This window comes from Chlamydotis macqueenii, chromosome 4, assembly GCF_036417535.1.
Source record: "Chlamydotis macqueenii isolate bChlMac1 chromosome 4, bChlMac1.mat, whole genome shotgun sequence".
NCBI classification, from domain to species: domain Eukaryota; kingdom Metazoa; phylum Chordata; class Aves; order Otidiformes; family Otididae; genus Chlamydotis; species Chlamydotis macqueenii.
The window spans coordinates 67,348,900-67,363,943 of NC_141559.1; the positions used below are offsets into that span (position 1 = coordinate 67,348,900).

Consider the following 15,044-nt stretch of genomic DNA (forward strand, 5'->3'; position numbering starts at 1 on the left):
TTCAGAACTGTGTATTTGTGTGTTGTACCTTGCCATGAAGTTACTGCTACTTAAAAAAGGTGTATGGGGTAAAGGAGGCTAGCAGTTAAGGAGAGTAAGCGTCTTGGTTAGGACAATAAACTGGCGTGTGCAGGATCTGTCTTTTGGTCCTTACTTGTCCAAAATTTCCTTCCAGTGTGATTTTAGTTTCTGAGACTTCTCATACAGTTTATGTAATAGTCCTCATGGATTAAGAAATACCACCTCAAAATATGGGTTATATGACTTCAGAATGGGAACTGAATTTATATGAAAACTAGATAACAGTGTTCTTGTGGTCAAATGCAGAAGCAGAAATTGAACTCTTAGTTGTAATCATGTCTTTTTAACAACTAGGTAAATTAACAGTAACTACTGTTACAGAACACCAAAATATAAAAGAAGTTTCATTTTAGTGCTGTGTCTGATGGTACTGTGCCCAATCTCATTAAATGTAATCCTGTTCTTTGGATTTTCCTAATTACCTTTTAAAGACCGTTTGTTAAATTTTACAGTCCTCTAAGAATTGGAATCTTCCTTGCTGATGCATATTCCTGAACAGCATCTTTTTCTTAAATAGGAGGAACAGTGAGGCCTGATTTTACTTAAAAAGCTAAATAACAAGCGATTTGGACTTTGGTAAAACTACTTGAACTACCATAAATTCAGATGTGATTCTTGGTATAGTAAGCCACAAAGTGGAGGGTGTTGCAAGTTCCTGTGATAATTTTTAGACACATGGATGTTATGAAGATTCTGACATATGATTCTGCTAATTTTGTTAGGTGGGTAACAAAGGTGTGTTTTATAGAGCCTCAAAATCCCTTTTTTCCTTTGATGTCTCCAGAAGCTATAGTGCTTCAAGCTAAAAGTCTCATTACATTGTAGTAAAAATATGGATGCGTGCTCATCCTTCAAAGCAGTGTGCAGCAGTCTTACCCTATGCCTAGCTAAGGATATGCTGGAGAAGAAGGGGAAAAGCAGAACTGGATTTGCATGCACCCTGATTTTCCAAATTCCTTGACACATAGAACAATATGATTTCTTCTAATGGGTAACCTTTCAGCATTAAAATGAAAAATAGAGCAGTAAATATGAATCAGATGAGTAATATTGTAAAGCATCTCCCTCTTCCATTTAAATTTTGTCTATCTATGTAAGGAACATTGATCTACCATTTGATCTAACATTGATCAAAGAGTTGTGGTCAATGGCTCAATGTCCAAGTGGATATTGGTGACGAGTGGCATTCCTCAGGGGTTGATAATGGGGCCGGCCCTGTTCAACATCTTCAGCAGCAACATGGACAGAAGGATAGAGTGCACACTCAGCAAGTTCACCAATGACACGAAGCTGTGTGGTGACCTCGACACGCTGGAGGGAAGGGATGTCATCCAGAAGGACCTGGACAGGCTGGAGAGGCGAGACCGTGCAAACCTCATCAAGTTCAACAAGGCCAAGTGCAAGGTCCTGCACATGGGTCTGGGCAATCCCAGCCATAAATACAGGCTGGGCAGAGAACGGATTGACAGCAGCCCTGAGGAGAAGGACTTGGGGCTGCTGGTGGACGAGAAGTTCAACGTGAGCCGACAATGCGCCCTTGTGACCCAGAAGGCCAACCGCATCCTGGGCTGCATCAAAAGAAGCGTGGCCAGAGGCTGAGGGAGGTGATTCTGCCCCTCAGCTCTGCTCTGGTGAGACCACACCTGGAGTACTGAGTCCAGTTCTGGAGCCCCCAACATAAGAAGGGCATGGACCTGTTGGAGTGAGTCCAGAGAAGGGCCACAAAGATGATCAGAGGGCTGGAGCACCTCTCCTAGGAGGACAGGCTGAGAATTGGGGCTGTTCAGCCTGGAGAAGAGAAGGCTCTGGGGAGACCTTATAGTGGCCTTCCAGTACCTCAAGGGGGCTTATGAGAAAGACAGGAAGAAACTCTTCAGAAGGGTCTGTTGTGAAAGGATGAGGAGTAATGTTTTTTAAATAGAAGGAAGCAAATCCAGACTTGATACAAGGAAAACATTTTTACAATGAAGGTCATGGAACACCGGAACAGGTTGCCCAGAGAGGTGGTGGATGTCCTATCCCTGGAAACATTCAAGGCCAGGTTGGATGAGGCTCTGAGCAGCCTGATGTGGTTGGAAATGTCCCTGCTCCTTGCCAGGTGGGTTGGACAAGATGGCCTTTAAAGGTCTCTTCGAACCCAAACTATTGTATGATTCTATTTCTGGCATGCATCCAGAGATATGAATAAAACAGTCATTATAGCTTGAAAAAAAAAATCAAAACAAAGAAGTTAATTTATTTATAAATATTTTCATTTAAAGCTTTTTATCAGTTTATCTGCTTATATCTTCCTAAACTGGAAAAAACTGCAGCAGATCGGGGAGGGAGCAAGTATAAGTGAAGGGTGGCTTATTGTGAGGTCATTGGTGTGATGAGAATTTGAATTCTAGCGTTTTCCTTCACTTTTATTTTTGAACTCAGTGGCTACTGTGTGGTAGCTAGTTACATGAATTTCCACTTATCCTGTTACAAGTGACTAGACAAGTACCTCAATTTGCCCCTGCATCAATTGTAATTATTATACTTTGCTTATGTCTTGTGAGGCACCTTCTTGAGATTTAGTAGTATTGTGTTCTAGCACTAGATAAAAGAGCAAAGAAAAAGATACACTTTTTTTTTTCACCAAAAAGGATTAAATTTTGGTAAAATATCTCAAATTCAGTGACTTTAAAGAAACAAACAAAAAAAGCCCTGTAGCTAAAGGCTTAGAATTGGACTAATTCCAAAACCAAAACACATAAATTGAAGGGGGGGGGGGGGGGGAGGGGAAGGTTACTGTATGAAGAGTCATGGCTGAGTGGAAATATCTGCTTTTATCATAGTATCAGAGAATGGTTAGGGTTGGAAGGGGCCTTTTAAAGGTCATCTTGTCCAACACCCCCTGCAAGGAGCGGGGACATCTCCAATCACATCAGGTTGCTCAGAGCCTCATCCAACCTGGCCTTGAATGTTTCCAGGGATGGGGCATCCACCACCTCTCTGGGCAACCTGTTCCAGTGTTCTACCACCCTCAGTGTAAAAAATTTTTTCCTTATATCAAGTATGAATCTACCCCCTTCTGTTTTAAAACCATTACCCCTCATCCGATCACAATAGGCCCTACTGAAGAATCTCTCCCAGCCTTTCTTGTAGGCCCCCTTGAGGTGCTGGAAGACCACTATATGGTTTCCCCAGAGTCTTCTTTTCTCCAGCTCTCTCAGCCTGTCCTCGTAGGAGAGGTGCTCCAGCCCTCTGATCATCTTTGTGGCCCTCCTCTCGACCCTCTCCAACTGGTCCATGTCCTTATTATGGGTAGTCCTTCCGTGTTACTTGAATACCTCTGTAAGTCTATATTAGGTGCGCAGCCTGGGAAGCTTTAATGGAATTTATCCATTTAATCATTATTCTGTTTTATTCGTAACAATTTTACAGCCTGTACTGTTCATACTTGGTAACATACACTTCCTAATGTAGATAGGCTTTTAAGATGTGACAAATACTAAGTAGTTTACAGGGATAAAATGTTACAGAAAACTTAAATCATGAAGTTCTGTAAGGGTAGTTTCTTTTTAAGAAGATTTTACTTAAAAGTTGTTAAGGCAGTGTAAGGACTTCTTTTGGATTCAGTAATCCTGTTTTAATACGCCTGAGTAAACTTGTAGAGACACTTAACATACTGGAAATAATTCACAAAGTAATGGTTTATGAGTTGCTCACAAGTGGTAATTACTCTTACCATTGCAATTTTTCTTTATAAAGAGTTAGTCACATAGCTCACTGAAAACCTTGCCATAGGCTCTTGGCCCATTTAAGACTCCTCTAGTTTAGACAAGACAGTACAGCAATTCTACTTCTAGCTTCATTGCACTTCCCCAGCTGTCCTATAGCCTATTCCACATTAAAACTCCATTTGTTCAAGTTCCTTACAGAAATTATAAGCGCTGTCCTTTTTGACTTTCTCGCTTCTCCTTTCTTAAAAGCCATTATTCATCCACTGTAATTCTCCAGTTGTGTGAACTATCTCACCATACTGCGTACTGCCGATGAGATTTTTCAGGGGAACTGTAAGCTCATCACTGTTGTGTTGTCTGTGCATTTACCCACTCTGCCATTCTCCCACTTTCTAGGCTTCAGTCTCCACTTCCCTGGCAAACCTAGTTTGAAGCCCTCCTTATGACGCAAGCCAGTTGGTAATGATGATTTGTGTTGTCGAATGGATCCTGTCTCTCTCAAGCCCTGTGTTTTTCAGAGGATCTTAATGTCTTAAGGGCTGAAGTCCTGCCTGCAGCCATGTAGTCAGATGTTGATTGATGGGATGTGTTTGCTCTTGTAAAAGTCTTTCCCCTGGATCAACAGCTGGGCTCAGTGGCAGTATCATGGTGGCCATGTATATGAACAACAACTAATGATATTGTAATGGCCGGATGATGAGCAGTAAGAGTTTCTCTGCAACATCCCAGATTTAGACCATGGGCAAGCTGCAAAGATTTTAAGACAGCCAGTCTGGCTACTGTGCAGAATCTTTCATCCCCCTGGGAGTTTGCAATTACTGCCACCCATTGCTTGTTTTTAGTGACATTGCTATGACCGTTGGATCAAGCTTAGATGTCAAACCTGATGGAATTTGTTCCTCCTCACCTCTTTTCTGGGCAGTATGCCTTTTTAGCACCCAAATAGCTGAAAAGAGCCCCTTTCCTGTTGCTGGAGGTCACAACTTCCAATCTCCCTTTTCCTGGGAGTCCTCATCCTAGACCTGAGTGAGGAAAGCTATAGATTTGGTAGAGGGTGGTCATGGGGCCAGGGGAAAGTTAATGTAGGGAAGAAAACTGTTCACAACTTTGTTCAGGAAAGCAAAGAAAGCGAACTGTGGAAACTTTTAACTGGGTTAAGAGACTAGATTTATCATAAATTTCTGCTGTTGAAGGAGCCTGACTTAGATCATAAAGGGTGTCAGGTAATGAAGAAAGTTGATATTATTTTTACATGAAGATACAACAAGTAAGACAAATAAGTAACAGAAGAAATTTATTAGAGGTAAATGGAGTTTGACAGATTGGGACATTGCAAGTTAATAGAGCCAACGGTGTTTCTTTTCACTTTGGAGCTAGAAAGTGTCAGAGCTCAAGTTAACAGTAGTTTTGAAAGATAGTTTGGAATCAAGGAGGTGATTAGCCACCAAGAGTCACAAAAAAAAAAAAAACAAACCCTGTAAAATTAATTTAAAGCAGATTTGTTTTTTTTTTTTGTTCCTGGTGAATCACAAGAGACGTAAGCAAAATATATTTCTGACTTGTATCTTTACTATATCTGTCAACTCTTCAGGCTCTGAAACTTCCAAAACAACTACTAGCATTTGCTTATGCGTACTGTCTCATGAAATAAAACGAAGGTGTATTGAAATGCCTGCATTCAGGTACTTACACTTTATGAAACAGTGCCAGCACTTATTCATCAGTAGCTGTACTAGAAACTAAGATGTATCTTTCTGATTAGGCTAAATTAAACTTGTATCAATCCTGCTGAAAAGCAGCAGAAGAACTTCATAGAAAAATGTACAAAGTGGAAATAGTATGTATCGTTTCTGGAAAAACTTTAGAATAAGGACTGGAAAAACAGGTTGTACAAGTAAACTTTCTTGTAAAAAAAGGGGTCCTTTATCCAAAGGTGAGGAGGCAAATAGTCACATTGATTAAGTCATAAGTTGTGAGGAAGCTCTGGGAGGACTGTAAGAGAAGTGTCGCTTTGGATAAGTGGGATGGAACTAAGTTTGGTGAACTAGCAGAGAAGTGGATTGGTGTGTCCTTTGCTCATTTGAAAAAAAAAAAAAAAACAAACCACCTACAGTGTGCTAAGTGCCGTCTTTGATACAAGCTGTATGGAAGTCTGTTTGGAAGTTGCATTCTTCCTTTAAAAAATTGCCATTTCACAGATCTGGTTTTTTTTCTGTGCTCGTGTTTTTGCATTGGCAGGAGCAGGCAGTAAGGCAAGCGTTTATGTAAGTACAAAAGTAAAGGCAGAAACAAGTAACACCCTCCATCTACACCTTGGCAAGGGGAGTCAGGGGTGGGTGGAAAGGTAGGTGTCCAAAGAAAACCAAGGAGGTTTTGGGTGCTAATTTAAACAGTAAACAAACTTCCTGTTGTTTCATTTACAGGAATTAAGGTTTCATTTACAGGAATTAAGAAATGGGAATTAGTGTTTACTGTTTTGGAATAAGTACAATTGTCTCCAAGAGATACTTCACTCCATTCATGTCTTTACCCAGTGACAATAACTTGCAAGAACCTAAGTATTGGCTAGCTGCTGAGCTAAAGTGGCTTGCAGTTTATAACATTAATGATCATAACAATACACATAGTGTGGTTTATATTTCCAGACTGTTGTGTTTGGGGAAGTGCTATCTTAAATTTACGCTTTGTCTCTTGCTTTTTTGTCCATAACCCTTTGAAGCCAGAAGAACTTGGAATTTGTGCAATGCTAATATGATGTGAATTTATATTACATTGGATGAAAGAGTCAGTGGATAATGTTTTAAGGTAATTTTTAGTGTATGTTTGGGGCTTTTGATTTTTGCTTTCTAGTTTTTGCAGATTGTGTGTAAAAAGTGTGTGTGCGCATATATATATTTGTGAGAGGACAGTGGTTTTGTCACTTAATTTGTGTTCTCACATAGGACTACATTTATTATGAAGAAAAGTTGAGTATTAGTCATAGACTCATAAAAAAGGTTACGGTTGGAAGGGACCTATAAAGACCATCTAGTTCAACCCCCCTGCAAGGAGCAGGGACATCTCCAACCACATCAGGTTGCTCAGAGCCCTGTCCAACCTGGCCTTGAATGTTTCCAGGGATGGGGCATCCACCACCTCTCTGGGCAACCTGTTCCAGTGTTCTACCACCCTCATTGTAATTTTTTTTTTTTTTCTCCTAATATCTAATCTAAATCTACTTCCCTTTGTTTTTAAAACCATTATCCCATGTCCTGTCACAACAAGCCCTACTGAAGAGCTTTTCTCCATCTTTCCTGTAGGCCTCCTTTAGGTATTGGAAGGCCACTATATGGTCTCCCCAGAGCCTTCTCTTCTCCAGCTCTCTCAGCCTGTCCTCGTAGGAGAGGTGCTCCAGCCCTCTGATCATCTTTGTGGCCCTTCTCTGGACTCACTCCAACAGGTCCATGCCCTTCTTATGTTGGGGGCTCCAGAACTGGACTCAGTACTCCAGGTGTGGTCTCACCAGAGCAGAGCTGAGGGGCAGAATCACCTCCCTCAGCCTCTGGCCACGCTTCTTTTGATGCAGCCCAGGATGCGGTTGGCCTTCTGGGTCACAAGGGCGCATTGTCGGCTCACGTTGAACTTCTCGTCCACCAGCAGCCCCAAGTCCTTCTCCTCAGGGCTGCTGTCAATCCGTTCTCTGCCCAGCCTGTATTTATGGCTGGGATTGCCCAGACCCATGTGCAGGACCTTGCACTTGGCCTTGTTGAACTTGATGAGGTTTGCACGGTCTCGCCTCTCCAGCCTGTCCAGGTCCTTCTGGATGACATCCCTTCCCTCCAGCGTGTCGAGGTCACCACACAGCTTCGTGTCATTGGTGAACTTGCTGAGTGTGCACTCTATCCTTCTGTCCATGTTGCTGCTGAAGATGTTGAACAGGGCCGGGCCCTAATTAAAATAGAAATAAATACGTTTATATCTCAAATAATAGATTTGTATCAACTATATTCATAATCTATTGAGTTTAATAATATAATTGATATATTAAAATTATAAAATAATACAAAACTGAAAGGTAAATTTTAACAAAATGATCTGTCAAGCTGAATAGTTCCTATGTGTTAAGATAGCTTCTCTTGTCTACATTAGGATTTTAATATTTTATTTAACATGCTACTTAAGATATGGTACATATTTATTCTTTCTTATACTAGTGCACATACAATCAAAACCAAAATGTAAATGTCATTTTTTATGAGAGAGCACTATGTTGTGTTGTGTTGTCTTGGAGGGCATTGCAGCTGATGAGCAAATTTTATGATTCTAAATGTTCTTTGTTGATTGTAGGTAGTTGTTTCCCGAAGATACTGGTGTCTTTTATGTATTGTGAGGATAAAATATTCTTGCAAAGTTCTGTAAAGTAGCTACATCTCTAATACAGACAGGTCTTGAGTATGAAGGAGAACCTTCAAATGCTACTTTGAATTATCCTCTTAGTTGAAAGTAAGCTTATTATTTGGAAGGAGAAAAGAGGTGGCACTTGGAAACTGTTTCTGTATTGAACAGAACTTCTGTTATATTGATGATGATGATGTAAATTCTCACCATATTTTATCAGTTGTCATGTCTCCTTTTTTGTTGTTGTTGTTGTTCTTTTGTTTTGGCATGGGTTTTTATTAAATCTTTTTTTTTTTTTTTTTTTTTTTTTTTTTTGCTATGTCTCTTCTCCCTTTACAGTATGTGGTTTTACTAGATACCTAAACAGATTAGCTGGTAAATCTGGAAAATAATTGGATTTATCTAATCCTCAATTTTAAAACATTTTTGTAAATATGTGGAGGACTAGAGAGAACTGTTATGATATTGGAAACAAAATAAGTGTTATTTTTTCTATTTCTAGAAATAGTCTACTCAGATTATGTAATTTAAGGTGATCATATATGAGAAGTTCCTGATTTTGAGGGTTTCCTTCCCCCTCAACCCCGCCACGCATCCCTCCCCATCTCCCCCCCCCCACCCCACCCCACCCCACCCCACCCCACCCCACCATGGTTCTAATTCTTCGTGTAAGAGAGAAACTACTTCACTTGTTTAGAGCTAGGAGGCTAATCCTCCCATCTTTAAGATTCTGTGGCAGTTATTTAAAGTCTAATGAGGTTGTTGGGGCATGGCTTAATAGGCTGATTGTGTGCAGATGGCAGTTGCCTTGTCTTATTTTTATCTTCTAATTCTGTTGAATAGTACTATAGTGGAAGGAGTAAATATTTGTGTGATAAATGTAACAATTTTGGGAATTGGTCTCAGATTTTGAGAATACTTGTTGCAGTGTTCTTGGATTTGCTTTTTTTTTTTAAGAAACTTTTGATTTACTGTTTTAAATGTTTCTTTTGTCTCCAGGTTTTGAAAGTATTTTAGAAGGGCTTTATGGACCAAGGCTACGAAGAGACCTCAGTTTATTTGAAGGTAAATGAGCCAGCTTTTAGTGCAATTACCTTAATTGATTAGTTTTACTTTTAGTTAAAGGTATTTTAAACTGTTTAGTGAGTTCTAAAAGGGAAATCATCAATTGTTTTTCTTTCTAATGTTTATTTTATGATATTCTTGTCAATACTGTGCATAGGCAAAACACTAGCTAAAATGGTACCTAGGTTTTGTTCCTATGGAGGGAGTTTTTTGGATTAGCTAAGCTTTCCTGAGAAGCTCTCATGAGAAAGACTTACTTTTCTGGAATACTGCATCTCCAACGTCATTTTTTTGGACAGCTTTTAGAAAGGGAAGACAAGCTGCTCGGCTTCCTGTCAACGTTATTTGGGAAAAGGAAGGTAATGAATGCTAGTTTGGTTCTCTTCTAGTGGTCAAAAAAGCTTAAGCTTTTTTTTTTTTTTAACATGTTTCTAGATATATAAGATGAGATTTTAATCTTTATTTATTTATATATATAAGTGTATATATAGAAAGTATCTATACTTAAGTGTATGTCTATATATATGAAATATATTTTTTTCCTTTATCGTTATAAGACCTGGCCCTATTCCAAATGGATTAGGTTTTGCAGGAATAGCTGATCATAACACCTTGGTCTTTACATTAAGTATGAAATGATTTATCTGTCTTTAACAAAAGCAGAGGAGGAAAATCCAGCATAAAATTGCTTTGAAGTGTTGAAAGATGTGTTCTGTCAAGTTCATTTTCATGGCTTTAAAAAAAAATGTTCTTTCTGTTATCAAACCTTCAAAATGTTCCATTGTATTTCTTTACAATTTATTATCTTACAGTGTAATTTGTAAAGCATGTAACTTATACATTTCTAGCACATGACGCAGAGTGTTACATACTGTTTATGCTTACTTAGAATAGGCTTGGAATGATTGCTTTAACTTGATTCTGGTTTTGTCCTCTTCATATTGTCAAAGTTCCTTGGTCTTTTATCATATGCATAACACAATATTTTCAAATAGGAGGAGAACTTGAAATACTACTTTCCTTATGTTTGAAGATATTTTTTGCTATTTATAAAGCTAAGCATGCCACTAGTTGGACTCAAAAACATTTAAGGAATGTGTAAATTTTAGTTGAAGCTTATTTTTGTGAGTAATAGTCCCCTCTGCTGTGATAAACAAGCACAATACTGCTTTGGAAAGGGAACGGGGCATTGTTAAAATAGTGTATGGTATCTTTTTATTTTTTTTCCTGTTTGTAATTCCAAAGTATTGGTATGTATTTGGCTTTACACTGATTAGTGATTAAAGCTTTATTATTCTTTTGCATCAAAGGGCTTACATTTTGAAAGAAAATTCAGGATGCTTTTGTGTAAGAATGCAGAAACTGCTGAGCCTAATGACCAGAATATAAGTGTTACAGTTAAAGGACAGTATAAGGTGTTATATTGCTCCTTTAGAGTTCCTGCATCTATATATTTGAGCTGTCTTATGGGAAAAGGTACAGCTTATTTCCCTCATGCTGTCGAAGATTTCTTATAACCTATTTAAGATCTACTATTTCCATTTTTCACAGAGGATCTTTGATATGTGATGCCCTCGTGACTTTGTCCTGCAAATTAAATTCATGTTTAGCTAGAATGTAAAGTTTTTAAAAGTTATTTTTTCCAATTTGCAGCAATGTCTGTCAGTAATGTGCCTGACTTTTTCAACAGTTTGTCCTGGTTAAAGCCTGTTTCCATGTTTGACACATATATAAAATTGATTTTATTTCTGGAGCAACTGCAGAAGAGATGAAGGAGTGTTAGGTTGGAATGCCCACTTTACTGTACTACTTTTAGTTCACTTATATAGATATAGTATCTGTATTTGAAAGTGCCATGTTTGGTACAAACAGAGTAGAGGTAGATCTTATAGTACAGTATGCGAGGCTATTTCTAATCTGAAGTCTGAATTGCGTTGGTAAAAATTAATACAGAACTGTTGAATAAAATTTGTTATAAGTCTTTCCACTGTCATAATTTATGTGCCACTTTTCGCTGTACACATAATGAAACTAAGATACAAAGTAACAAAATATACAGTTGGTAGAATCAGAAGCAGAAGTTTTTAAACTATTAGCAACATGCCTAAATCACTGCATCTTGTAAGGTGTCCACTGAACCAGTACTATTGACATGCAAAGAGTGTATGTTTCTTTGAAGAAACCTCGAGAAAGCATATGGCTTTCTTATCCAGAAATGTGTGAGAATCCGCTGAAATACGTGATGCTTAGCTACAGTCGCATTTTCTCTCGTGCACTGTTGGTTTTATATATTGTTTGTAACATAAGGAAAAAAAACACAATGTGCATAAAATGTAGCATGAGTATGTTAATTGGTATATTTCCTCCTTAGTTCTGTCTTGAAATAGTATTTGATATGTAGATTATTGTATTGTATTATCTCAAAGTTGCTTCAGAGAGTAGTAAATTGTAATGACAAATTTAACTTGTAAAAGGTACACTTCAACACTGAAATAGCCACTCATAACAACAGGTAGCTACCTGAAGATGGCAAGATATACTGTTGTTATCTTGAAATTCTTCCATGATGTATATATAGGACTTACCTTGGGCTTGCTTAAATGGTTCTTGGCACCTCCATTATTCAGCACTGTTTTGTTTTGTTTTTTTTTTTTTTTCCTGACTGCTTTGATAGTGCAGCTTCTGATTGCAAAGGCTTAAAGTTCTGTATCTTGGCATCTGATCTTGGTCGTGCTCTGGACAAGCTCGAGGCTTCTTCTGTCGTTGAATCCTTAGGGCTTTCTAATCCATTGCATATGGATTAGACCCATTTTCAGCTAAGTAGACTCATATGTAAATTGTTGTTCTTTACATTCTACTTACAGATGTCTAGGTAAACTGTTAGAAAGCTTTTCCTCTAATTATCTGGTTTGTGTGTATTTTCTTTTTGGGATTATATGCTGGAGTTCTATTCTCTTACAGACACAGGAAATGCAGTGTCTTGTGGGAGAAAAGCAGCTTTCATTTTTTTTTACTGGCAGAGAAAAAATTAACACCTCTTTATACAGAATGAAGGGTTTATTTGAGGATGTGTTTTATTTTTCCTTAGGTTGTTCTGGAATATTCATATATAAATTAAAGGGGGGGGGAAATTATATTAGAAACAAGAATTGCTAATATTCAAGTTTTTATGAAATTAAAAAGATGAGGGAACGTGATAAATACCTCAGATATTCTAATGTACTTTTTAGGAAGCAATAGTGCTACATAAGAAGGAAGGGGATGGTTTGTTCAGAATTGTGACAAATAGCTGGAAAATTTATTAGGATATTATTATACTAGCCCAGACAATACTGGAAAGTAAGTGTTGAATTTTTTTAAGCTATCTCGTATTTGGATTTACTAGGCAATTATCTCATCATTTGAGAGGTAAACATGAGATCTGTTCAGTACTAGAGATGTCTGTATTAATTCATTTAATTCGGGATGACTCCTTGGGGAAACAAAGATTTGAATGGCTTAAGAAATGAAAAAAAGGTAGTAGTTTTTTTGACAAAGTTCACCATTATATTTTTTAAAAATTGAAATAGGTTTAACAGCTTTTGTACTAAATGACTCTGGTGTCAAGTAATAATCTGTACCATGCTTAGTATTAAAATGCTCTTTGCACAGTCTTAACAACTTTTTTCTCATGGGCTGGGTAGTATTGTAGATTGTCAGCAAATCTTTCATCAACTGACCCCAAGCAAGATAAAGTGGAGAGGGGAGATGATCATGATCCTAAATTGAATGCAGCTAAGAGGAAGCTTGTTCTGCTTAAGGTGCCATCTGTACCTCTGATCTTTCTGAGAGTATGATTGTCAATGTGTAGTTAAAAACTAACACTAGTCTCAGTATGTTTCCTGTGGTGATGACTTGAGACTGTTGGATGCCTGGCGTTTGATGTATCTGGTATATATCTGCTATCGGATGACAGTTTTGCTTAGCTCACTGGCGTACTTAATGTGTTACGATGTACATGGTTTATACTTCTTTGAATAAATTTAGTATTATGTAGAGCTGATGTTTCTCAAGGTTTGCTTTTTTGGCGACACACAAAAATTGCTTTGTAGTTAGACTTTTAGCAGTGGAACTTCAGGATTCCAAGCCAGAAGAATTTCTCTGAAAACATAAAACCTGTTTTGGAGTTATGTGCAGAATCCCAGCATTCATAAGTAGATTTATTGTGGTTGCAAGGAAAACTATGAAAACATGAACTTGTTATGAAAGAATAGTGTGGTGTTTTTTCATCTGTGGACATCTTAAAGGAATAGCTCTAACAGACTGGGACAGCTATATTAATTCAGAAAAAAAATATCTCCTTATTTTTTTGTTACTGTCCAGTCAAGAAAAATCCATGTCTGTTTTTGGTCATCATCTGTCCAACCTGTCAGAACTGCTGGTTTACATCCCTGGTAGCATATAACACATTGTTAATACAGAATTCTGTTCTAACTTAGCAGTTTAGAGCTGAATAAACTTGATTTAAATAATAATAGAGTTACTTGGGTTATGTTTGCATGCAATTTAAGAACCTGATTTTTTCAGATTCATTTTATTTCTGATGGTGCTTCTGTGATAATACGTTTAAGAAAGAGCCGAAGCGCAGCAGTCTGGCGGTGGGGAGGGGAGGAAAGTGGGAAACGACTCTGCAGTCAGCAAGATCAGAGAATGGAGAGAGCAGAGGAGGTGCTCCAGGTACCGGAGCACAGATTCCACTGCAGCCCATGGAGAGGACCATGGTGAAGCAGGTAGAACCTGCAGCTTGTGAAGGACCACATCAGAACAGATATCCACACTGCAGACCGTGGAGGACACTGCACTGGAGCAGGTGGAGGTGCACTGAAGGAAGCTACAGCCCATGGAGAGCCCATGCAGAAGCAGGTTTTCTCAGGGGAACTGTGGGCTTGTGGAGTGGTCCCTTCCTGAAGGACTGTGCCCTGTGGAGCAGACTCATGCTAGAGCAGGTCATGAAGAACTGCAGCTGTCAGAAGGACCCACACTCTAGCAGTTCACGAAGGCCTGTAGCCAGTGGGAAGGACCCCACGCTGAAGCAGGGGATAAATGTTGAGGTGGGAGGAGTGGCAGAGAGGGAATTGTTATGAACAGCCCCTGTTCTCCATCTTCCTTGTGCTGTTTGGGGTGCAGGAAGAGGTAGAAGAGTCAGGAATAAGGGAGTGAAGTTGAAGCCTGGGAAGAAAGGGTGGTAAGGCAGGTTTAGTTTTGCCTTCCTCATTATGCAAATTACTTTTATTGGGAATAAATTATTTTTCCCCAAGTTGACTTTGGTTTGCCTTTGACAGTGATTGGTAAGTGATTTCCCTGTCTTTTACCTTGACCCATAAGTTTTTCCATCTTATTTTCTCCCTCTGCCTTGTTGAGGAAGGGGGAGCAAGAGCATGGTTGGGTGGGGGTTGGCAGCCAGCCGAGGTCAACCTACTGCAGTGTGTTATTGAAAGCAGATGATCTCAAGAACCTCCCTAACAGAACTGTGATTGTAGTTTAGTGATACCTTAGAGAAAGGAGGAAACGTGTTTGGTAATTAATAAGGGAGGAGGGGAGAAGTTGTTTACGTTGTAAATGCATGAACTGGAAATGAATGGGATGGAGAAGACCTCGGTGTTGTAGTTAACCAGGTTCATATTCACCTACCAAAATGCTGCAGCTGTGATAGACTCATGCACAACTAGGATATAGTAGAAAAAGTACTGTCTATACTTTAAGGAAGTCTGATGTAAGTGTAAAATAAAGGCACCATCTTGAGATCTTGGTCACCTGTGTTCAGGAAGCAGG

At 38.8% G+C, this 15,044-nt stretch overlaps 1 protein-coding gene across 7 annotated transcripts in view; it reads left to right on the forward strand.

Annotated features, from left to right (window-relative positions):
• The window catches only part of LCORL (ligand dependent nuclear receptor corepressor like), an 86,448-nt gene that overhangs the window by 20,963 nt on the left and 50,441 nt on the right, over window positions 1–15,044 (forward strand). For all 7 annotated transcript variants that reach the window (XM_086746937.1, XM_086746934.1, XM_086746935.1 and 4 more), the window contains exon 2: window positions 9,168–9,233. Coding sequence is in view for 3 of the 7 variants with exons in the window: in XM_086746934.1 (XP_086603060.1) it covers window positions 9,168–9,233 (66 nt within the window). In the remaining 4 variants the exon portion in view is untranslated. The remainder of the gene's footprint in view (window positions 1–9,167; window positions 9,234–15,044) is intronic.